This window comes from Symphalangus syndactylus, chromosome 6 (genome assembly GCF_028878055.3).
Source record: "Symphalangus syndactylus isolate Jambi chromosome 6, NHGRI_mSymSyn1-v2.1_pri, whole genome shotgun sequence".
Classification (NCBI taxonomy): Eukaryota; Metazoa; Chordata; class Mammalia; order Primates; family Hylobatidae; genus Symphalangus; species Symphalangus syndactylus.
In genome coordinates this window covers 137,976,751-138,001,819 of record NC_072428.2, presented here as the reverse complement: position 1 = coordinate 138,001,819, position 25,069 = coordinate 137,976,751, and the positions used below count along the sequence as shown (strand labels likewise).

General features: G+C 42.0%; 1 protein-coding gene across 2 annotated transcripts in view; it reads right to left on the bottom strand.

Moving 5' to 3' along the window:
• The window catches only part of CNTNAP2 (contactin associated protein 2), a 2,323,962-nt gene that overhangs the window by 252,220 nt on the left and 2,046,673 nt on the right, over positions 1–25,069 (bottom strand). For both annotated transcript variants that reach the window (XM_063641685.1, XM_063641684.1), the window contains exon 18: positions 1,216–1,452. In XM_063641685.1, coding sequence (XP_063497755.1) covers positions 1,216–1,452 — 237 coding nt within the window. The remainder of the gene's footprint in view (positions 1–1,215; positions 1,453–25,069) is intronic.

The following is a 25,069-nucleotide window of genomic DNA, read 5'->3' as shown; positions in this document are numbered from 1 at the left end:
CATGTTGTTCTGAACAGAAGACTGCACTGTAATAGCACTGTTAATGTGCTATGGTATTATTCCGCAACGGTGTTCCTTTCCACCTCTGTTGTTGTCTCATGCTCATTTTTCATACCCTGTCTGGCCTAATTTGTATGCTTATATTATAGCACTGCCAGACAGTAGCCTGGATGTACAGAGAATGTTATGGAACAATTCCTCCTTCTGTGTGTGGCATCTTGTGTGAATAATGCCAGTGTAAACAATCCTCCATGTATTCATCACAGTCTGAATAGGCTACTTATGTAAAGCTTCTTATTAAGAGATGCACCAACCGTTCACAGAAAACTTTACCCATATGCTATACATTCATTTAGAAAGAGAAGAGTGATTTACATGCATTTCAATTGTAGCTTAGGAAAAGCACCAGCTCCTCCTCTCTTCATCCCTCATTTATATATGGGAAATTAAGCCACAGACCAGTTGAGTCAATTTCTTCTTCTGGTCATGCAGGATCACACGGTAGAGTTCAAATGAAAACATGCATATGCATTGGGCTCTTGTACTCTGCTCATTGCCTCTGTGGAATCTACTGGGGATTAAAGGAATTATTCAAGACTAAAATAACCAAGTAATAACAGATGCTCTAAGCTGACCAATTAAATGTGGTTTTTCAGCATTTCTGCAGTTTAGCTTAGGCTGAGAGTCACTCAAAGGCATCCTGAGTAAGAGTAATAATAATGATGTTAATGACTGACCAGAGGAGCTTTCTGGTGAGTATAGCTTGAATCCAGTCTCTTAGCAACTGCAGGGGGTGGGGGCATCAAGACCACTGGGGTGCACTGGCTGATTCACTACAGAAATTGACTGATCAATTGCTCTATTGGAGATCCCAGCGTGGGAGGGTCAGGCCTGAGTCCCCTTTTGGAGGCCACCTATTTTGTCACTCACCATTAAGATGTAATGAGACTGCCTTTGCACTGTTTCAGGCAGTGAATAATTTGCTGGAATCTGGAAGAAATTCTTTACCATACACAGAGCTTCTCTCATCTTATCAAACAAAAATGATTAGGAAATGATTTTGGTTGGAAAATTCCTACCTAAGTTGAGAGAAAAATTCTGATCATCTTAACCTCAGAATAAGGTACACTTGTTTACATATGAAAAATCATTAAATAGATGATTTGGGCTTAAAAAGATGCACAAAAGTGGCTCTGGAAATGGGTTCCGCCTTACCTTTGTTGCAAAATGTTCCATCATATGCAGTATTAGAGCAATCGCAGGAGTAACCGTGGTATCTCTCTAGGCATTTGCCTCCGTTTTCACAGTTTGTTCCATAGCTGGTGCAATGGCCCGAGCATCCAGATATGAACCCAGATGTGACCTTTGCTCTTTCCTCCAGGTCAAGTGTCACCCCATTCATCCTCAAGGAGCGGATGCAGCCCAGGAAGCCCTGCTGGCCCCCAGCACCACCTGAGAATGACAGAAGGCACAGAGTTCAGAGGGAATAACCTCTGCTATTGCTTAATTCTTCATATTTTGAACAACCGTGGTAGGAGATGAGACTGCATAGCGCATCTAGTATTGTCACTTTCAAGTTGGTCCCATCTAAATAGAGAAAGTTGAAGCTTTTCTCCCAGTAGGCTATAATGCCTAATTAAAAGAGCCATCTTCTGAGAAGCAACATATTTCCTACAGAAATAAAATATTTGGAGATGCACAAAAATTATATCAGCTGTTTTGGAAGTCTAATCTGGTTTCCTATAGAAAAAGCGTTTACAGAAGTCTCTAGATTCTTTGCTCTTTAATCTCACAACATCGAGTTCTGTAGCATTACTTATTGAAAAATATATAAAGGCAGAGACATGAATGTATTAGCATAGTTAACAAGTCAATTAGTTGGAAGACATAAATCCGTTTGAAATGTGATTGTAGATCTTGGTTCTTGTCTCAAGAGATGCTTCGCTTTTAAGTTCATGTCAAGACTACCCAGGGCTCCTTGTCTGGGGTAGCTGGAAGTTGGAACTGATAACTTTACACAGAAATCAGCTAGACCACATTTATTGCTAGATTAGATCAGAGTTCATTGCTTTTGTCTAAATGTCATTACAAGACATATAGCACAATGAGCACGTTCACTGTGATTTTTGGAGTAAGTTATAGAGTTGGACTGAGGTTCATGAGCATGAAAATATTAAAATATTCCCAAGAAATTTCTTTCTTTTTTTAAATTTTATTATTATTATACTTTAAGTTTTAGGGTACATGTGCACAACGTGCAGGTTTGTTACATATGTATACATGTACCATGTTGGTGTGCTGCACCCATTAACTTGTCATTTAGCATTAGGTATATAGAAAGATTCATTGAAGCATTCTATCACAAATGGATTTAATTGTGTCTGTAGTATTCTTAGTTATAATCTTTTTAAAGCAGCTGGTATAAAAGGAGGAACTCAAATTTATATACATGTCTGTATCTTAGAGTAACAACTTCTCTGGAAACTCATCTAAAATGAATAGTAGGTAAAATGTTGAAAGAAATAGGTGACGAGGATTTAGAAAAGAAAATACCGTTAATAAAAATAAAACCCAAGTTTCTCTTTCATTGAGGGCTACAGCCTAGGCACTCTCTTAAGTACCTTATATATGCTATTCACCTGGTCCTCACAACAACTTATCAAAGTAGATATTATTTGCATTATTCCCATTGTACAGATGGAGAAACTGAGGCTTGGGAAGTTAAGAGGTTTACTCGAGGACTCATAGTTCCTGAGTGGCAACTGTATCACGTCTGTCTTATTCCTAAGGCAACAAACAGGGTTTATTGTCTTAAGCCCTGTTCTGTGTAGACCACCTAATACCGAGAAGAACTTTCCAGTCAGGGGCCTCATAGATGTACATGTTTCTGAGATGTAGATTTGGAGGTCTTTGAACATGGAGTAGTCAGTAGGGTTACTGGAATTCAGGTAAGATCAGTAGGCTGGGGATTGATTCTCATCACTTACTCTATTATTTTAAGAAAAGTCATAAACTCCAGTAGATTCATCAGACAGGACTGGAAGATGAAAGCCTTTAGTGGCAGAGATGAATTAGCATCCACTTATGCCTGTAAACCCCCATCAGTGAAGTGGCAAATGAGCTGCTGTACCATCTCTGTAAACCCAAGCCTTGCAGTTCTCTCACTGGGGGACACATCGGTTTGAATCATGACTCCCTCAGGAGTATCTGATTTCTTCTAAAATATTTGAATAGAGAAGTGAAGAGAGTCCAGTGCCTTTTTTGATCAAAGCTATGAGATAGTAGATGGCAAAAGAAGTTATTAAAAACAACTACTTTGAAGGATTTCCCATTCTGCCATCTGTTTGTCAACTGGGCTTCACACCTCTACGCTGAAGAGAATTAGGGCTTTTGCCTGATTTGGAAGAATTTCAACCCTCTAGTTACTCCTTGTGTGTCAGAATTTCAATTTGGCTTCTATTGTCTTAGCCATTATGGCTTTCGTCCTTGCAATAAGGGCTTTCCAAAAGGCATTTTATTAAATAAATGTCTGGCCTTAACAATTTTTTTATCACTAGTCAATTAAGACAATTATATTCTATCAAAATATGCTAAAATGTAAAAATCATTTTTAGATTTCCCCATCTCTTTTTGCCTGGTGATCAATATATAGTCATTGTGGTAACTATAAACGTACTGAGAAGCAGAATACAAAACAGATTCTGTTATGCTACTCAGATTTAACTACTTTCACTTTTAGGGAACAGCCTTTTTTATTTTTCTAGGAACATACATATGTGTAAATAAAAAGGAAGAAGTGGAATCATAATATACACAGTGTTTTGAAACTTGCTTTTTGCACTTAACATATCATGAAACTTTTTTTTTTTGAGATGGATTTTCACTCTGTTTAGGCTGGAGTGCAGTGGCGTGATCTCAGCTCACTGCAACCTCTGCCTCCTGGGTTCAAGCAATTCTCTTGCCTCAGCCTCCCAAGTAGCTGGACTACAGGCACACACCACCACACCCAGCTAATTTTTGTATTTTTAGTAGAGACGGGGGTTTTACCATGTTGGCCAGGCTGGTCTCGAACTCCTGACCTCGTGGTCTGCCTGCCTTGGCCTCCCAAAGTGCTGGGATTACAAGTGTGAGCCACCGTGCCCAGCCTTTGCAACATTCTCCAAGCAATAAATGTACAACGAGAACATCTTGCTTAGCATCTGCATGGCATCCCATTCTGTGAATGCACTATCACTTATTTTGCTCTTGCACCACCATTGGACTTGTAAGCTTTAACATTTTCCACTTTATATGATACTATAATAATATAATCTTTATGAAAACCTTTGCACACTTGCCGTCCAGTTTTTCCTTAGAATTGATTCTTTAGAATTAGTTAATCATACTTTTAAGTCTAATTGCTAGGATGAAGGGCATATACATTTTAAAGGCACTTGAAATATATTTTCTTCTAAGAAGAATTTACCAATTTCTAATTCACCAGTAGGGTATGAGATTATCATCTTCTCCACACAAGTCTAATATTGGTCAGTGTCTTTTTGTATTCATGCCAGTTTGCTTGACGGGGGCAAAAAGGATTCACTGTTTAAATCTGCATCGCCTCAAATACTGTGAGTTGAGTAATTTTAATGTTTTCCCTTTTCTTATTTTTTGTTTCTTTGTGTCCTTCGCTTTTTGCTGAGAATAGAAGAGAATATATTTCTTATTGATTAATAACAATATGAGCTTTAACTCTGTTATAAATAACTCTTTATTGTAACTGTATCTTTCCAGTTTGTGTCTTTTGACTTCTCTATGGTGTTTCTTTTTCCCTATGAAAGCTTTGCATGTTTTTGTAGTCACACCCACCTGTCTTATTTGTGTGATTTCTGCCTTTGGTCAGAGGCTTATAAAGATCTTCTATAATACAAAATAATATGATTATTCAACTATATTTTCCTCTAACATTTTTGTGATTTTGCTTCTCTCCAGATGTTAACCTTTTGTCTATCTGGGATGTATCTTAATTTGGAAACAATTGGTATTTCATGGATCTTCAGCAATGATTGACAGTTTGAAAAGACTGAATGTTAACACGATGAAGAATGGAGATATTTTTCTTTTTTTTATTATACTTAAGTTTTAGGGTACATGTGCACAACGTGCAGGTTAGTTACATATGTATACATGTGCCATGTTGGTGTGCTGCACCCATTAACTCATCATTTACATTAGGTATATCTCCTAATGCTATTCCTCCTCCCTCCCCCCACCCCACAACAGTCCCCAATGTGTGATGTTCCCCTTCCTGTGTCCATGTGTTCTCATTGTTCAATTCCCACCTATGAGTGGGAACATGCGGTGTTTGGTTTTTTGTCCTTGTGATAGTTTGCTGAGAATGATGGTTTCCAGCTTCATCCATGTCCCTACAAAGGACATGAACTCATCATTTTTTATGGCTGCATAGTATTCCATGGTGTATATGTGCCACATTTTCTTAATCCAATCTATCGTTGTTGGACATTTGGCTTGGTTCCAAGTCTTTGCTATTGTGAAAAGTGCCGCAATAAACATACATGTGCATGTGTCTTTATAGCAGCATGATTTATAATCCTTTGGGTATATGCCCAGTAATGGGATTGCTGGGTCAAATGGTATTTCTAGTTCTAGATCCCTGAGGAATCGCCACACTGACTTCCACAATGGTTGAACTAGTTGACAGTCCCACCAACAGTGTAAAAGTCTTCCTATTTCTCCACATCCTCTCCAGCACCTGTTGTTTCCTGACTTTTTAATGATCGAGAATGGAGATATTTTTCAAAGGGTCAATTGGCAGAGCAAATAAATCTATCATTATATCATTATCATTATATCATTAAGACAGATATTTAGATCTATTCATGGATACTTAATTATTTATATATACAGGGTTCATTTCAGAAAGGATTTAGTGGGGCAGGGTTTTCTCACTCTGCTTCTGTCTTGATTCTTGGGTCTTTGGTCTTCTAAGGTTCTACGTGGATCCATCTCTCTTCCTGCACTTGTGTTTGTGGATCTTTCCTTCTCAGGATCATCAACTGTTTCTATTCAGTTGTGTGGCTTTCATCAAATTACATAATCTCTCTCAGCATCAGTTTCCCCATCCACAGAAAAAGGAGGCTGAACTAGATGGTGTCTCTGACTCCTTCCAGCTCTGAATTGCTCTGGCTCACAGTTCACAAGCTCTCTCTCTGTACCTGTGTCTTTTTTCTGAATTTCAGTAAACACTCTCAAATTCTATTAAATCTCTTCCTTGCTTGCTTTTTCTTTCTTTGCACCGATGTCTGACTTTTTTTTTCTCCCTCTTTTAACTGGGTGTAACATATGACTGTAGTCTAGTTTGTATTTGTTGTGTTCATTAAATAAAGTTTTGCTCACGCCTGTAATCCTAGCACTTTGGGAGGCCAAGGCGGACAGATCATCTGAGATCAGGAGTTTGAGACCAGCCTGGCCAGCATGGTGAAACCCCATCTGTACTGAAAATACAAAATTAGCTGGGCGTGGTGGCATGCACCTGTAATCCCAGCTACTTGGGAGGCTGAGGCAGAAGAATTGCATGAACCTGGGAGGCAGAGGTTGCAGTGAGCCGAGATCATGCCATTGCACTTCAGCCTGGGCAAAAAAGAAGGAAACTCTGTCTCTAAATAAATAAATAAATAAATAAATAAATAAATAAATAAAGTTTTGTACTCCCTATTCATAATTTATAAAGCAGGTGAGTGAAATACCATTTATCACTCTATAAAGGAAAACTAAATAAATTAAGCTCTTTTCTTGCATAGGTAGTCCCTGATTTATTTAAATGGGACAGTGAGCTAGAAAGTACTTTTTCTGATCTAGTCAATATGAAGAAAAATCTTCTATCCTGAAAACGATCATTATATATTATGTAAAAGACATTAATGTACTAGAATCAGTGAAAATTATTTGAGTTCCACTTAGGCACTCTGTAGAAATCTTTCTTGGTGACAAATGTCGTAAGTTTAAATTATAGGTCTTCAAGCAAAAACACTACTTAACCCTTGTTAATTAGAAAATCAAGACATTGTCATTGTAGAGAGCCCCCTGCCATGCAAGGGCTTCACGCACGTTAGTCAGACCTGTGATAATTATCCAAGGTGAGATGTGGGTTTAATTTGTAAATCATTTTTTCTTGTGAAATGCTTTGCAAGTATTGCAATTAAAGATTAATTATGAAAATGCTGTAACTACCCATAATGAATAATACAACTGTAAAATGCACAGACGATTGGGACAAAATAATCAGCTATTAAGCAAAAAGGGCAAAAACAATGATCAAGAGGAATTATAAAAAAAATACACGGTCCTCAAATTCAGAACTTAATAGTTTTCTAAAGAGCTAAGTTGGGTCCCTGAGTACTTTTGCCCAAAGAGACTGGCCACTAATTCACCATAGAAAGGAATCACACTAAAGGCCACACACATAAAATCTAATTTATTCATTCAAAAAATATTTATTGCATGCCTACTATGAGCCAGGCCTTGTTTTAGATGTTTTGTTTGTCTGCTTCATAGTAATGAAGCAAAACACACAAAAGCCTCTGCTCTTGTGGAGTTTATATTCTTGCAGGCAGAAAGAGAAATTTAACAACAAACTCAATAAGAAAATAAAATATACTGTGTGTTAGAAGGTGGTAACCTCTATGGAGAAAAAAGTCAAGCAGGATTAGGTGGGATCCAGAGTTCGAGTGGGGTAGGGGAGGCTGCAATTTTAAGTAGGGTGGTTAGGATAGGCCCCACTGAGGAAGTGACAGAAAGGGGATCATGAGCTTGTCCATGGAGAGAGGGCTCCAGGAAAAGAGGTAAGGGGGTGCCATCCTGCAAGTAGGGGAGGCCCGTTGGAAGGGAAGGAAGCGTGAGATGAGAGCGGTTGCAGGATGCTCAGAAGAGCAAAGCCATTGCATGATCAGTTCATGAGTGAAAGGCGTCAGGAAAGCCATTTCTAAAATGATGATGAGGACATGCTTCTTGCCTGCAGGTTAATCCCAATGTGATCACAAATAGCCGCACGATGATGCCAGGCACAATTTGATGTATGGGAGGCAGCAAGCAGGGATGAGGAAAGCATGAACTGTGGCCACAAAGATCTACTTCTATGTGTTGGCTTCGCCGCTCATGGCGTGTGAGCTTCCCAGGTCCTATTTGGGCCTCAGTCTCCTTACGTGTGGCATTGGCATAACAATATGCACCTCGTAGGAGTGTGTTAATAACAGATAATGCACTTCTTTGCACTAGTTACTAGTAGCTGTTACGATTATTGCTATTATTGAGCATAGGCACATTCTATAGAAGCACAGAGTTGGAATACATTAAATATGGCTGAGATGATGTGTATATAAATCTGATACTAGAGGTATCAGGAGTGCTATGGACTGAACTGTGTCCCCTCAAAATTCGTCTGTTGAATCCCTAACCTCCAATGTGACTGCATTTGAAGATGGGACCTTTAAAGAAGTACTTAACATTAAATGAGGCCATAAAGGTGAGACCTAATCCAATAGAATTGGTGTTCTTCTAAGAAGAGGAGCAGACACTGGGGATGCTCTTGCACAGAGAAAAGACCAAGTGAAGACACAGCAAGAAGACAGCAGTCTGAAAACCCAGAAGAGAAGCCTCAGAAGAAAGCAACCCTACTGACACATTGATCTTGGACTTCCAGCTTTTAGAACTGTGAGAATGTTTATTGTTTTAGAACTGTGAGAATGTTTATTGTTTTAGAACTGCGAGAATGTTTATTGTTTAAGCCACCAGGCTATGGTGTTCTGTTAGAGCAGCCCAAGCAGACCAAGACAATGAGGAAGGGTTATCAAGCTCGGGCTGATCTAGACTTCCCTGAGAAAGTGACCTTGGGGTCCCTCTTCCCACTGCACTGTTTCCATGGAAAGTACAGAGTTAGAGCCAGGTATGGTGGCTCACGCTTGTAATCCCACCAGTTTGGGAGACCGAGGCAGGTGGATCACCTGAGTTCAGGAGTTTGAGACCAGCCTGGCCAACATGGTGAAACCCTGTCTGTACTAAAAAAATAAAAAAATTACAAAAATTAGCCAGACGTGGTGGCACCTGCCTGTAGTCCCAGCTACTCAGGAGGCTGAGGCAGGAGATTGGCTTGAACCCAGGAGGTGGAGCTTGCAATGAGGCAAGATTGTGCCCCTGCACTCCAGCCTGGGTGACAGCACAAAACTCCGTCTCAAAAAAAAAAAAAAAAAAAAAAAGAAAAAAGAAAACACAGAGTTAGGATGGGTGTTGTTGCTATCTTATCAGTCACGGAGGGCTGTGTCTGGACTGGAGAGCTGTGAATTAGCATAGAGGTCTTGAGCCCGTCACTGGAATGGTGTGACTGACTGGTGGGAAACGGAGCTAGGACTCCTCTGTGTCTAGGTGACCCACCCTGACCTTGGCTCTCTGGCATGGCAGCCACAGCTGCCCTGGCTAGGTCAGGGGGCAAAAGTAGCTATGTGTTTGGGCAGGTTGGGCCTTCCCAAGTTGCAATTCTGTACCTATTTCTCCTGTTCTATATGCTACCATTGTTTCTTAGGTCTGAAGCATCAACTTGAACCCATTAAAAAAAACCTGTGGTGGGCTGGGTGTGGTGGCCTATAATGCCAGCACTTTGGGAGGCCGAGACAGGCAGATCACTGAGGTCAGGAGTTCGAGACCAGCCTGGCCAACATGGTGAAACCCCATTTCTACTAAAAATACAAAAATTAGCCGGGCGTGGTAGTGCCCACCTGTAATCCCAGCTTCTTGGGAGGCTGTGGCAGGAGGATCACTTGAACCTGGGAGGCAGAGGCTGCAGTGAGCTGAGATTGTGCCACGGCACTCCAGCCTGGGCAACAGAACAAGACTGTGTCTCAAAAAAACAAAACAAAACAAAACAAAATACCTGTGGTGTCAGTGCAGGCGTGTAAAATATAAACCCAGTTATCTGGTTGAATTGAGAAGAGCAGAATGGCCAAGAGGCTTCAGTGGTGTAGACAGTTAAAGGAAATTGCTCCACATTCTTTAGTGCAGAGCGGCATGATTGACAAGTATTGATCAGTGGTTTCTCTGTCAGCTAGATATTGGAGGGCAAGTATGAAAAAAGTTTTCACATACTGAGAGAACTGGGGTTTGGAAAATTGCTTTTTCAGATGACGCTCATGAGTGCTCACTCATAACTCCATCAATAGGATGGATTTTTTTCAGTTCATTATTATTGCATGGATTTTCTTGTGTCCTCAGAGTAAAGGACATGCAGAACATGTGAATCCAAACTATTAAACTAGAAGAAAGCTTCAACATAGAGACTGAAGGGACACTGGGTTTCCATAGTATAAAGCACTCCTATGTGTCCAAATGTGAAATGTTATGCAATGGGGGTGGAGCTCAGTGGTCTGATTCATTGTAGAGGCTATGGTGGCAGGATAGGCATGGTAAATATTGGCTATTTCAAAAACCAATATTAATTAAATACTAGAAGTATCAGGCACTATTCCAGAACTTCACTCTCAGAGCTAGACATTATTATCTCCATTTTACAGACAAGTGAACTGAGAATAAGAGAGTTAATTTATTTGATGTCATATAGCCAGTAAGTATCCAGAACTCACACCCAGGCTGGCTAGCTTTTAAGCCTGCACTCTTACTATGCTCTGGCTGCCATTTGATTTTTGGGCTTACATCATATAAGGCACTTTCTTCTCCTACGTCTGATATGCTTCTAGACATTGTTGTACTTAGGTATACAAAATGCTGATAGAGCGATTAATACCTGAGGCAAGACATTTACCACCTGCCAGAACACTGTCTTTTATTTATTTATTTTTTTGGCACGGTTTTGCTCTTTGGCTCAGGTTGAGTGCAGTGGCGCAGTCATCGTTCACTGCAGCCTTGACCTCCCGAGCTCAAGCAATCCTCCTGTCTCAGCCTCCTGAGTAGCTGGGATTACAGGCACATGTCACCATGCCTGGTTAATTAATTTTTTTTTTTTTTTTTTTTTTTGTAGAGACAAGGTCTTGCTATGTTGCTCAGGCTGATTTTGAACTACTGGATGGAAGGGCTCCTCCTGCCTTGGCCTCCAAAAGTGTTAGGATCACAGGCGTGAGCCACTGCACCTGGGCAGACCATTGTCTCTAAAGCTACAAGGATGGCTGAAGCCGAAAGGGGAAATGCAATACTCACAGAGCCAGGAATGTCAATGTCCAAATTAATCTCTAAGCCAACAAAGAGAAGACACTTTCTTGATGCTGTCATTGAGATCATATTTATTTCTTAGTGCAAAAGCTCAATACTACAGTTTTGAAACCAAGGCAGTTATGGGCTTTGGCCACTGCTAAAATGGTGGATGATGGATCCTTTCCCTAAGCTCAGTCTGACAGCACTGATTTCAGAAGCCATTGCTTTACAGTGGGACCTACAGTTCCAAGTGGCATCTGAAGGTGGGGATATGAGAGAATAGAGTGCTAAACCACTACTTTCTAGTTGGATCCAAACTTCAAATTATTAATAGCTATTTTAGTAAACTTTGATAAACCCAGACGTCAAATAGAACTCTTGTCTAAATACATTTTTGCAAATATCTTTAGGTTATTATTCACATTACATGTCCTGCTGGTGAGTTTTGTCATCTTTGAAGCAAAATAAGCATCCTCTTTCTGCTGATCTTCATGTATCTGCCCCTCCCCCTCTCCTGCTTCCATCTGTCTTTTAAAGTCTCTATTTAAACATTCGTATCTAGTCTTTTTTTAAATCCAGAGTCAAGAATCCCTTGTGTTATTATCCAAGCTGGCACCTTGTTCTCTTCACTCTCAGACTTCACATACAAGCCTCTGAGGATGCTAGTCCCAGGTCAAGCCTGGGATGGATCCGTGAGGGATTAGTATAGCTCTGATGACCGAGCCTCATGGGTGTATCAGCCGTCCAATGCAAAGGGGTGGAGGAAAAAGAAGAGAAGCTTGGGGATTGAGGAAAAGGGAAAAGGTGGGGGAGTTGGCAGAGAGGCTGAGAAAACAGAAGAATGGAGTGTTTTGATGTCAAGATTTCAAGGAGGGCACAGTGACAATTGTTAAATAAGAGCGAGAGGGCAAGGAAAATCAGACAACAGTAACAGGCTATTGGATTTGGTTATTTTTGAGACAGACACTTCAATATAGCAATAAGATGCCTATTAGTGGAGGAACAGGTAGTGAGAGGCTAGATTTAGTGGTATAGCTACACCACTGGTTTAAGAATCAATGACAGTGGAAGATGGCTGTCCCCTGTCTAGGTGGGAGTGAGGTACTTTGAAGTTGTGTGCGTGTGTATGGGAGGTGGGTGAGGGACATGGACTGGCAACAAGAAAGGGTTGAGAGGGATGACAATGCCAGAGGTTTGTCCTGAGGCAGGAGTTTTTCTTTGCCCCCTCAACTTTCCAGGAGGAGCTCAATGCAGGCCCTGAACTTTTGTTTTTCCTTGTAGGAAGACAATAATAAAGGCAGCATTTGGAAATCTCAAGGGAATATGCTTGAACACAGAAGGCGAAATGACAGGACCTCTGAGGACAGCAAGCACTATGAAATAAGGGCAAGAAGCAGAGCTGAAGACACAGAACCAATGACAGCAGAAAACCGTAGGATTTGCCTAAAAGACACCTTTGTTATGGTGCTGACATGAAGCGGCAGCAAAATTAGCAGAATCATACCTTCCTGATATTGGAGACACGGGACAATGACAAACTATATGTATAAGAATTAGTTGGAGATATTGAAGTGAAAAATCTATAATTGTCAAAGTAAAGATATCCTTGGAGGGGCTGAATGGCAGAACAGATAAAGCTGATGAACATTGTCGTGGGTTGGGATATTGGGTCAAGAAACCTTCCATGAAGACAATAGGAATGAATAAAGAGATTAAAAGAATAAAACAAAAGTCAAGAATTATGGAGGGTAGAAGCGTCAACATCTGCATAATAGTGGCTTCATAAGAAAAGAATAAACACAGGGAAGAAACTACTTGAAGAAATATCTGGTATTTCCAGAACAAACAATATTAGAGTTCAAATGGAAGGCACTCATGAAGTGCTTAAACAGAGTAGGTAAGAAAAACAACAACCACCAAAACCAAAAAACAACACCTTCATCAATAGCTGTGGATCTGAACCAGAGACCCCCAGCCCCAGGGATCCTTCCGATCCATGTACAGGAGTCACAAGTCTTGAGAACATAGATGGAAAAAATATTTCATCTTTATTTTCACTGCCAAGTCAAAATTATAGGAGTAATTGGTCCAAATGGATTTTTGAAAGGTTCAGCAACATGAAATCTAAGAGGAACATTTAAACAAAAGGATACAAACAGCTGTACAAAAAATGCCAGGTCATAACAGGAATATTAACAACAAGAAGAAGGCTAGCATAGTAGTTTGTTCATTTATTATCTTTTTTTTTTTTTTTAAGAGTTAGGGTCTCGCTCTGTCCCCAGGCTCCAGTGCAGTAGTGTGATCACGGCTCACTGCAGCTTTGACCTCCTGGGTTCAAGCCATCCTCCCGCCTCAGCTCCAGAGTAGCTGAGACTATAGGCACACATCATTATGCCTGGCTAGTGTAGTCATTTTCTCTTTCTTTTGAGACAGGGTCTTACTCTGTTACCCAGGCTGGAATGCAGTGACACAGTCACGGCTCAGTGCAGCCTAGACCTCCTGGGCTCAGGCGATCCTCTCACCTCAGCTTCCCAAGTAGCTGATATTACAGGTGTGTGCCACCACATCCAGCCAATTTTTGTATTTTTTGGTAGAGATGGGGTTTCACCATGTTGCCCAGGCTGGTCCTGAACTCCTGGGCACAAGAGATTTGCCTACCTCAGCCTTCCAAAGTGCTGGGATTACAGGCGCGAGCCACTGCACCCAGCGGTGTAGTAGTTTTAAGAGCAGAAACAAAACTGTGAGATTTAAAAAAAAAAAGTCATAAGGAAGAAAGATGGAAATTATATACTGGTACAAGGAACAATAAATCAAGAAGATCATGAACACGTCTAACTAGCAAAATAGACTTCAATTACCCGAAGCTATCACTGATATAACTATCGATAGAAATTCAGTAAATAAAGTTTAAAATTTATACTCAGAAACTGATAGGTCAAGCAGTGCTTAGTGAAATTAGGTACACACATACTCTATGACTCAGTAATCCTGGGAACACACACAGGCACACACACACACAAGACGTCCTCACACAGGTGGCGGAGAACGCACATAAATATATTACCCGGAGGGTTATTTGTGGTGGCAGAGTTGCAGGAAACCTAGGTATTCATCATTAGGGGATAGAATAAATGATGCGTGGTAAATACACATAATGGAGCACTATGCACACAGTATTCAGAGAACTACTCAAATAGATCTTAACAATATAAGGCAGAGGGAAGAGAGTAAGAAACAGAATGAGATCTGTAGTACAATGTCACCTATATAAAGCATGGCACACAAGAGACAACACTGAATTTCCACAATGATATGTATACTTTGAACAAATATATAGAGGGTAGGACTAGAAGACCATCCATAAAATACATTTCAGTGGGTGCCGGCGGTGGCGAGAGGGTGAAGCTGGCAATGGTGAAGAAAAAACGTAATAAAATGAAATTGAAATGAAAGAGGAACATTATCAGGATGTGACAATAGGACCGTGAAAGGAAGAGAGACCCACACAATATCCTGCACATCAGAGGGCCTTGAAAACACGAAGGAGCAGAAACCAAACTGTGAGATAAAAACATGAGAGGGAAGCGTCTGATGGGAAACAACCCTGTTTATCTGAACGCGGAATACTAAAAGTGGGCCTCTTTTTTCTCATGCTCATAGTGTACTGTGGGAGGAACTATGGGGCTGCGAGGACCTATCCCTTCTTCAATATTTGTGTCATTGATACTAATTTATTTTATTATACTCTTTTTCTGTGGGACAGTTGCCATTTATTATCATGAAGTTTAGTTCAGTCCTTATTGGAAAGATAAAAAATCTATATGAGAAATTATTTGATATATTTGTTGAAAAATATTTTTCCATATTGATTGCAAAAGTGGTAACTTTACATTAAAATGTCTTCTCTGCATCAGACCATTCCAATTGCCGTGAGAATGTTGGAAGAAAGACCGGAGTCCCTGAAGCATTTAGTCTCGTGACACATGAGAAGGTGAACCTTTACTTTCTTAGGTTCAGAATGTTCATCGTAAAGTTTCTACCCATATAATATAGTTAACAGATTATCTTTTAGTTAGTTGGGAGCTCAAAAGACATTAAAAGTACACTGTTGATTTGATTATTTGGGAGCATATTTAAAAAAAAGCAAAAATTGTCCAGGCGCGGTGGCTTATGCCTCTAATCCTAGCACTTTGGGAAGCCGAGGCCAGCGGATCACAAGATCGAGAGATCGAGACCATCCTGGCCAACATGGTGAAACCCTGTCTCTACTAAAAATACAAAAATTAGCTGGGTGTGGTGACGTGTGCCTGTAGTCCCAGCTACTTGGGAGGCTGAGGCAGGAGAATTGCTTGAACCCGGGAGGCGGAGGTTGCAGTGAGCCGAGATTGCACCACTGCACTTCAGCCTGGTAACAGAAAAAAAAAAGAAAAAAAAGCGCAAACATTGTACCTATCATCACTCACTTCCTATGGTAATGTGCTGACTGAAAGGTAGCTGGAATTGCAAAAGTCAATTAGTTTTGATCCCTAAAGGGCAAAGGGCAGAAAATGTACATAGCAACTATAAGTAGGAAGGGGCCATCCTTTGCCCTTAGTGGGGTAGTAGGTGGAGATGGTTCTATTGAGAAGATAGCAGCTGACTCGAGTGTGGTGGCCTGGCAGGTTCAGAAAAGAATAGAGGGCTGGTAACCCTTGTAGTGAACAGCTATGAAGGAGAAGGCATTTCTCGGAGGAGCTTCTATATTTTACTTGCATTTTTGCTTTGCATATAGTTGATTGATTTCAATGTAGTATTTTTTTTTACTAGATTTTGTCCAGCAAATTAATTTACTCTTTAACATATGGCAAGGGTTTCTAATGATGACATCACTCCCTATTTCTATCCCAGAGAGAACTAAGAACTAGTTACAAGGGTTGGGGTAGAAACTCCGCATTAGGATTCCAGCCAGCATCACAGCTACTGCCAAACAGGCAAGACCTCAATGTGACATCAGGAAGACTGAAAACTATGCTCGGGCTTTAGATTGATCTGAAATGCTGTCTTTCATAATATGCTGACTTTCTCTGTGACTTTTCTTTTTTTTGCTGCTGCTGCTTCTGTCATGCTTTATTTCAGTCTGTGGTTCCCAGTTAAAAGATATTTCCCAAGATGGCAAATATCATCAAATTTTGAGAAAATAATTCTGGAGAAGGTTTACAAGGAAAAACCCTTCTTGCTTTGGAAAGGAGATGATCTAATTTCGAATACGGATATTAACCCAGAAAAATCACAATCACTTATTTATTCATCCAAATGTTTGCTCAGCAAATATTTATTGGGTAACCATTGCCCAGTTGTTATTGGACCCTATCCTCAGTCTATGCTGTATGTAGCTTACCTTCTAGGGGGAGGACACATAAATAAACATTTTCATTTATTTCTGAATAATAATAATTTTCTGGAGTTTCAACACCCTCTAGAGGTTTCCCATTGGTTGCTTGGTATATGCCGTATGTAAATGAAGAAGATGAAGTCAAGTGACAAAGTCATTTACTCAGAATGCACCCTATGTAAATGGCAAGGATGTTACTCAGTGTGTGGCGTAGGTGAATGGAGAGGATGAAGTGAAGCTACACAGCCATTCACCTTCCTGTCATTGCTGAAGTGTTCCCATTTGTTTTAGTTCCAGGAAGTCAGCATGAATCTGCCTATCTTCCCTGCCTCCAGACCCTATTCTCCTGCCTCAGATGCATTTGAGGGACAGTCTGGAGGTAGAGTCACATGGCTTACTATTGGATAGGAAGCGATGAGGGAAAGAGAAGAAAGAAAGGGAAGAAGGAAATCAAGGGTAACTCCAAATTCGGGGTGGATGGGTGGATTGGATGGTGATGCCACCTACTGAGATGGGGAGGGCTGTTGGAGGAACAAATTTCCAGGAGGTATCAAGAGTTCTTTCCCGTCATGTTTATTCTAAGACGCCCATTTAATATACAAGTTGAAACACAAAGTAGAAAGTGGGATAAGTGGATCTGGAGTTCCTGAGAGAAGAGAGGCCTGCAGATTTAAATTTGAGAGACACTGGCACAAATTAGTATCAGAAGCCACTGGATGGTGGGCTGAATGAGATCATCCAGGACAATATTCGGATGAGAAGACAGGAAGGCTCTGTGACACTGCAATGCTTAGTGGAGGAAGGAGAGAATGCAGGAGAGACTAAGTGATGGCCAGCATGGTAGGAAAAATAAGCAGACAGCACACGGCTGTGGAATCCGTGGGAAGAAAGTATTTCAGGAAGGAGAGCAGGAGACATGCTGCTGAGAGAGTCTGGAAAGCCCAGAAGAATGTGTCCGAGACTTAGAGATCCATGCTGACGTTGACGACTTTGTAAAAGCTTTATCAAAAGAACTAAAAACAAAACAAAACAAAAGAAAACAAAAAAACCCAGAACAGATTATTTCCATGTCATACAGACTCTCAAGTAAGAAGTCACATTCCCTGAGAAGAGTGCTTTTGCATGAAACTCTCGCTGAGCCAAACCCTTTGCATCTGACAGTGGCTCTCTGCAGGCCTAGATCTTTGCCATGGCGACTTTGTAATCTGCAGAATACCAGCCAGGGCTGCCTGATGCCCAGCCTCACCGCTGCCTGTCAATTTCAGTCTCTCCCACAGACTCCATAACTGGGAGAGTGCTCCGCAAGGGGCCGGTATTGCATGTGGGGCCTGCAAATCTTCCTTGGGATGGATTCTCCCGCATGTTGTGAGAAGCTTTGGGAGCACCCAATGTCACCTCACTTTCCCACATGCCCTCTGGGCCACAGGGTCATCTCAGTCAGGGGACGCTGGTATAGACTGACCAAGAGGGCCTGAACTTTGCCTTCAGCTTCACTAAACTTTACACAGGACCCCTCCATTCCACCCTAGACCCCTGACCTCGCTTTTTAAGAGCGCTTACTTTAGAAAACTTGTTATTGTTAATTCTTTTTCTGCCTTTTTGAGATGTAAATTTTTTAAAAAGCTGTTTGCCAGTCTTACAACCCAGGAATGGCTTTTTCAAAAACTTGGGAGTCATCTCTTTGAAATGTAATTGCCAAGGAAGATAGAACCCCGTCTCCCCTCCCTCCACGGGAGGGTGGGAGCCTAACTTCACAGGATGCCTGGCTCCAGGTTGTGAAAGTTTACTTTTCCTTTGGGTAGAGCCAATTAGCAAACACACCCTATGATCCCTCCTATCCCAGCTCTTAAAAACTTTCCCATTGTATTTTAGTGAAATAAAAAAACAAAAAATCAAAATAAAGAAACAAAATTCTCCTGTCCTTAGCTGAAGTGGAGGCGAGCTCGACTGCATTCTGGCTTCTTTACCCTGTCGCAACAGCCCTGAATGAAGATCTTTGCCTGTTCAACTTTGTCCAGCGCAATTTTTGCTTTGACAAAAGGAATGATTAAAGCGCTGAGTCTTTGGAGTCAGACTGTCTGGGACCAAATCCCATCTCTGTCTCTTCCTAAGTGCACGACCTTGGGTGGGTCAACTAATCTTTAATGTGAGAATAAAACAAGAATTAGCAACGTTATCTACGTTATAGACTCATGTGGACTCATTGAGGGGAAGCATGGGAAGCACTTGGCCCCAGGGTTCACCAGGTTGTCTCAGTCAGCATTCACGTGGTTGCTCTTGAGGCAGGTTTGCAGGAAACAGGGGCAGGCACACATTCTCTAGGTTATAATTCCTGCAATTTGAGTTGTTCATTTTTTTTTTTTTTTTGAGATGCGGTCTCACTCTGTCACCCAGGCTGGAGTGCAGTGGCATGATCTTGGCTCACTGTGACCTCCGCCCACTGGGTTCAAGCAATTCTCCTGCCTCAGCTTCCCAAGCAGCTGGGACTACAGGCACCCACCAGCAGGCCTGAGTAATTTTTGTATTTTTAGTAAAGACGGGATTTCACCATGTTGGTCAGATTGGTCTCGAACTCCTGACCTCAGGTGATCTGCCCGCCTTAGCATTCCAAAGTGCTGAAATTACAGGCATGAGCTACTGTGCCCGGCCTGAGTTGTACATTTTTTATTACCAATTTCTTAGATATGAGAAATAACCATTTTATTCATACATAGATTTGGGTGCATTTCATTATTAGAATTCTATTTTTCTCCTTTACACACAAATGCGATTTCTCTTTGGTCTCTCAATGATACTGCATTTCAGATGGCGCTGGAATGATCCATTTGTGATTTTGGAATACAGAGAGTATTAGGAGCAGCTGACCAAACAAGCTGTATTTTAGAATTTGGGGAGGTTGGACTCAGAGAATGGTTATAACATTTCAGTCTGTAGTTGCTTATACGTCCATTTACTAAACCTCAACTCTTCCATAAACTCAGGTTGCCACCCAGGAGAAAAAAGTCTCCTGATAGACAAAGCATCAGAGGAAGAAGAGGCTGCGGGCTTCCCCACTCTCGGGTAGTCTCTGAGTCCTCCTAAAGACAGCATGCCTTCCACGGAGTCTCAGTCAGGCTTTCTGCCCAACGCAAAAGAGCTTGAAGCACTGAGGGTGATTTTTCAAGTCCTTTTTGGATTGCACAAAAGAGATGGTTCCCTTTAACTTCTAGAGAGATATCAGAAGAGGCCAGAGCCAAGTAAATTGAGCATGGACATTTGTCATGAGTTAAGATGACCTAGCCTCTGTCAAGGAGCCACTTAGGAGCTTGACTTCTTCCTGAAGCTGTCTGGAGTGGCCTCCAGATCTTCTAACTCTGATCTCCTCCCTTAATGACTGCCAAGAGCAGTTGCATGCTCTGGCTAGTGTCTAGCTTGCTGCGTGCTAACCCTATCCTAGTTCCCTGACCTGAACAGCCTGCTTGGCTCCCTGCAGCGGTGTTTGCTTGCCAGCTCCCGGCCATGCCCTGGGCTGGCAGCCAGTCTCCCAGGCTGGGGGCCTAGCAGACACCTTGCCTCCTCCCAGTCCTGCCACTGGTATCAGCTGTCAGGACTCCAAACTCCTTGTATGTCTCTGCCAAAGAGGGCTTTGCTCAATCCAGCCTGGCATTGTTCACGCTTAGACAATGACCATGAGCTTGTTTGCTTTCTCCACCTCCTAAGAAAAATCTGGCCCACAGACAGCTCAGGTCCGAACACCTGGGCTGGCTGAGGCTTCAGATCACCATGTGGCTTAAGTGCTTCTGCTGGGCCATCCAGGGAGCTCGTCGTATGCTGGTCACTCATTTTGGATCAAAAAATGGGAAAAGTTTCCTGCACTTTTCAGACACATACCAGCAAGTGCCTTTTTTCTTTCTGTGTCTCTTAGTTTTTAAATGCATTTGTTACTTTTTGATTAAACCAGAATAATCTCTGGATTCTTACAACTTCCAAAAGACCTGCGTTAACCCTTTTGGAATGACAGCTTCTAATTATATTTCAGATGTGCAGTGAGGTGAACTGTGTCTTCTCTTTTTTTTTTTCAGTTACTTTGCAAAAGGACATGTGAGCCTGGCCTCGCTAATGACACCACCTTTGCAAAGGTCACACAGCAAGAAAACTCTAACATGGCTGATTCCATCCTGCTTCTAGCCTCACAGCCTGGCTGTCCTTGCTCCTTCCTGGGCATAGGTCAGGCTAAACTAACCATGGGAGGTATTCGGTTTAGAGTTTAGCTTTATTTATTGTTATTATTATTTTTTTGAGACGGAGTCTCGCTCTGTTGCCCAGGCTGGAGTGCAGTGGCGCAATCTCGGCTCACTGCAAGCTCCGCCTCCCGGGTTCATGCCATTCTCCTGCCTCAGCCTCCCGAGTAGCTAGGACTACTGCCACTACACCTGGCTAATTTTTTTGTATTTTTAGTAGAGATGGGGTTTCACCGTGTTAGCCAGGATGGTCTCGATCTCCTGACCTCGTGATCCACCCATCTGGGCCTCCCAAAGTGCTGGGATTACAGGCATGAGCCGCTGTGCCCAGCTAGAGTTTAGCTTTAAAGCAAGGATGATAATTATCCCTCCCTAAAACTGGTTCCCTCCTGGCTGGAAGATTGAAACCGCCTTTGTAAAACCAATGAAAGTCCATGAAATTAGAATTATGGGAGAGGCCTGAACTCTGTTAAAATGTAGGTGTAGTTTCTAGAATGCCTTAATGCTCGGGAGTCATGTGGCCAGAGGTCACCAGATTTGTGGCTTCCTCAGTTGCTTTTATAGATAACGTCACTATTGTAGAACTTAAGATTGGTCTTTTGAGATTTTTTTTTTTTCAGATTTTTGCATTCTGGAAACTACCTGACTCCGTCCAGATTTGGGACGCAGAACTCAACCAGTTCTGTGGCCGTCACCCAGAGGCAGACTCAGCACATGAGGACAATTTTCCACACCTCTATGATTTCATCTCCAACCAATCAGCAACACCCATTCCCTAGCCCCCTGCCCACCAAATTGTCCTTAAAAACCCTAGCCTCTGAGTCCTCAGAGAGGCTGATTTGAGTAATAACTCCAGTCCTTCTGCTCGGCTGGCCTTGTGTTAATTAAACGCTTTATTTACTGCAATAACATTGTCTCAGTAAATTGGGTTTCCCCGTGTAGCGGGCAAGAAAAACCCTTCAGGCATTTACATTAACACAGGTAAGTGGGTGGAAGGTGGCCTTCTGTAGAGCTCTGGGGGCAAAGCCAAGAACTATTTTCAGTCTGTTTCAGCTTTAAGTTGTATGAAAGCCCTTCCTTCCAGAACCTAGATGGAGCTCTTGGGCCACTCTGTCACACATCTTAGCTGTTGCAGGGATGTCGGTGTGATGTTTTCAGATCAACTCTTTCTTGGCTGACTGTGAAAAAACCCCTGGGCCTTAGTTTGCTGCCCTGTGGCCTCTGCAGGTAAGCTGAGGACTAGCAGAATAATTTTGAATATTGAGGGACATCTCTGCATGTGAGCTTTCCTGTAGGGTTGGTGAGTGGAAGTGATCACATTTCAAGTCAATATTTCAAGAAAGAAGTAATGAGCCCATTGAAACAGGCTTCTTTAAGAGAAGGGTAACTATTACATGGAGGAAGAAGAAAGTAAAGGGAGTAAAAGGTAAAGGATAGTAAAGGAAAAAAAACCTCACATTTAATGAGTATGGACCTGCTGGGCATAGTGGCTCATGCCTGTAATCCCAGCACTTTGAGAGGCTGAGGCGGGCAGATCACTTGAAGTAAGGGTTCCGAGACCAGCCGGGCCAACGTGGTGAAATGCTTTCTGTACTAAAAATACCAAAATTAGCCAGTCACGGTGGCACACGCCTGTAATCCCAGTTATGCAGGAGGCTGAGAGAGGAGAATCACTTGAACCTGGGAGGCAGAGGTTGCAGTGAGCTGAGATCACGCCACTGTACTCCAGCCTGGGCGACAGAGCAAGACCCTGTCTCAAATACTACTACTACTACTATTATTAATAATAATGATAATAATTATGGGCCCTAAGCGAGGCACTCTCCTGAGTGCTTAGCATGGAATATCTCACTTAATACTGTGGGGTAGGAGCTGTATTCCTATTTAACACAGAAATATTAAGCAATTTATCAGTGGTTTCTCAATTGGCAAGAGGAAGAGGTGGCAGTCAAAGACTACATTGTTAACCACACACCATTGTAGGAAGACTGACCACTTGGCAACCCTGGTATTGTTCAATCATTACCAAGCATGTAATAAAAAATGTCTAATATTGGAAGAGGCCAGGCATGGTGGCTCATGCCTGCAATTCCGGCCCTTTGGGAGGCTGAGGTGGAAGGATCACTTGAGCCCAGGAGTTTGAGATCAGCCTGGGCAACACAGGGAGACCTCATGCCAGGCATGGTGGCATGAGCCTATAGTCCCAGCTACTTGGGGACTGGGGTGGGAGGATCCCTTGAGCCTGGGAGGTTGAGGCTGCAGTAAGCCATGATCATGCCTCTGTACTCCAGCCTGGGCAACAGAACAAGACTCTATGTAAAACAAACAAACAAATGAAACATAGAAATAGAAGATACTCAAAGAGGGAAGATGGTAATACTTGGTCAAGAAAATGCTTTTATATTAAAGGTGAACTGAGACTAACACCCAAGTGCCTAAATTCTAACTGAATAGTTTGGGGATAAGTGGCTCCAGAAATTCATGGCTGTTGAACTAGATGTTAGTTTTAGTTTTTTTTTTTTTTTTTTTTCTGAGACAGAGTCTCACTCTGTCTCCCAGGCTGGAGTGCAGTGGTGCAATCTCGGCTCACTGCAAGCTCTGCCTCCCAGGTTCATGCCATTCTCCTGCCTCAGCCTCCCGAGTAGCTGGGACTACAGGTGCCCGCCACCACGCCTGGCTAATTTTTTGTATTTTTAGTAGAGATGGGGTTTCACCATGTTAGCCAGGATGGTCTCGATCTCCTGACCTCATGATCCACCTGCCTCGGCCTCCCAAAGTTCTGGGATTACAGGCGCAAGCCACTGCGCCCAGCGCTAATTTTTGTATTTTTTAATAAGACAGGGTTTCACTATATTGTCCAGGATGGTCTTGAACTCCTGAACTCATGATCCGCCTGCCTCAGCCTCCCAAATTGCTGGGATTATAGGCGTGAGCCACCGTGGCCGTCCTTTTTTTTTTTTTTTCTTTTGTAACAACCCCTCTCACTTCACCTAGGGTAGACTTCTATTGCTGAACAATATTTCACAAATTGGCTCAAGTAGCCCGTATCTGAGAGATGTGCCTTATGCCTCCCTTTAAGGTGACAGGAATCAGAAACTGGGACTGGACACTTACTATTTTCTAGTCAAAAGAAATTGCTGACTCATCACGTCAGCCTCTTGTTCTGAAATTTCTGTTTCTGCGGTCATCAATGGTTTCACAATTACTAAATAAAAAAAAACACAGGCCAGGTGTGGTGGCTCATGCCTGTAATCCCAGCACTTTGGGAGGCTGAGGTGGGTGGATCACCTGAGGTCAGGAGTTTGAGACCAGCCTGGCCAACATGGTGAAACCCCTTCTCTACTAAAAATACAAAAATTAGCTGGGCATAGTGGCATGCACCTGTAGTCCCAGCTGCTCAGGAGACTGAGTCAGGAGAATCACCTGAACCCAGGAGGCGGAGGTTGCAGTGAGTCGTGAGTTGAGAACACACCATTGCACTCCAGCCTGGCCACAGGGTGAGACTCCATCTGAAAACACACACACACACACACACACACACACACACACACATTTCTAGCCTTATTTTACTCATGGTGCTTGATAATATTTGCCATTACCTTTTTAATCCAATCCTCCTCCTCTTGTGACGTTACCCTCTCCTAATTTTCCTTGCCTCATTATTTCTATTCCTCTTCATTCTTCCTGAGATATTCTTTTTCTGCTTATCCCTTAAATTCCATGGTTCTGTAGAATTCTGATCTCAGGCCCTTGCTCTTTTCTTATTATTGGGTCACCTTCTTTAAGTGAATTGACATTCCTTCCAAGACCATAATAAATACTCTTCCATCTCTTCATCTTACAACCTTACTAGGTCTTCAAAATTCTTACACACAGCCACAGTTAGCCAACGGAAAGGAACAAAACTAAAGTTGGACTTCTATATCCAGGGGCAGGGTCAAAAAAACAAGAAGTTGAGTCAAGTAGGGTCACCTGTTATGATGAAAACCAAATAGAATCTACCCAGTGTGTTCAGAATTAACAGTATTTAGGAAGAAACTTGTCCTAGCTAATCTGGGCCACACATGTTGATGAAGTGAAATTTCTTCACCGTGCTCAACAGGGATCAATGGACCTGACATTTAGCTAATTAAAAAATAATGTGTAATTTTGTGATCTATAACTTGAGGGAAGGATTTGGAAAGGGCTGGTTTCCAGTTGTAATTAGGAAATACTTTATTTCTAAATCTGTGACTCTTTTATAGCCCCAGCTGATGTGGTTGTTAAAAGTCAGTCTCACTTTCAA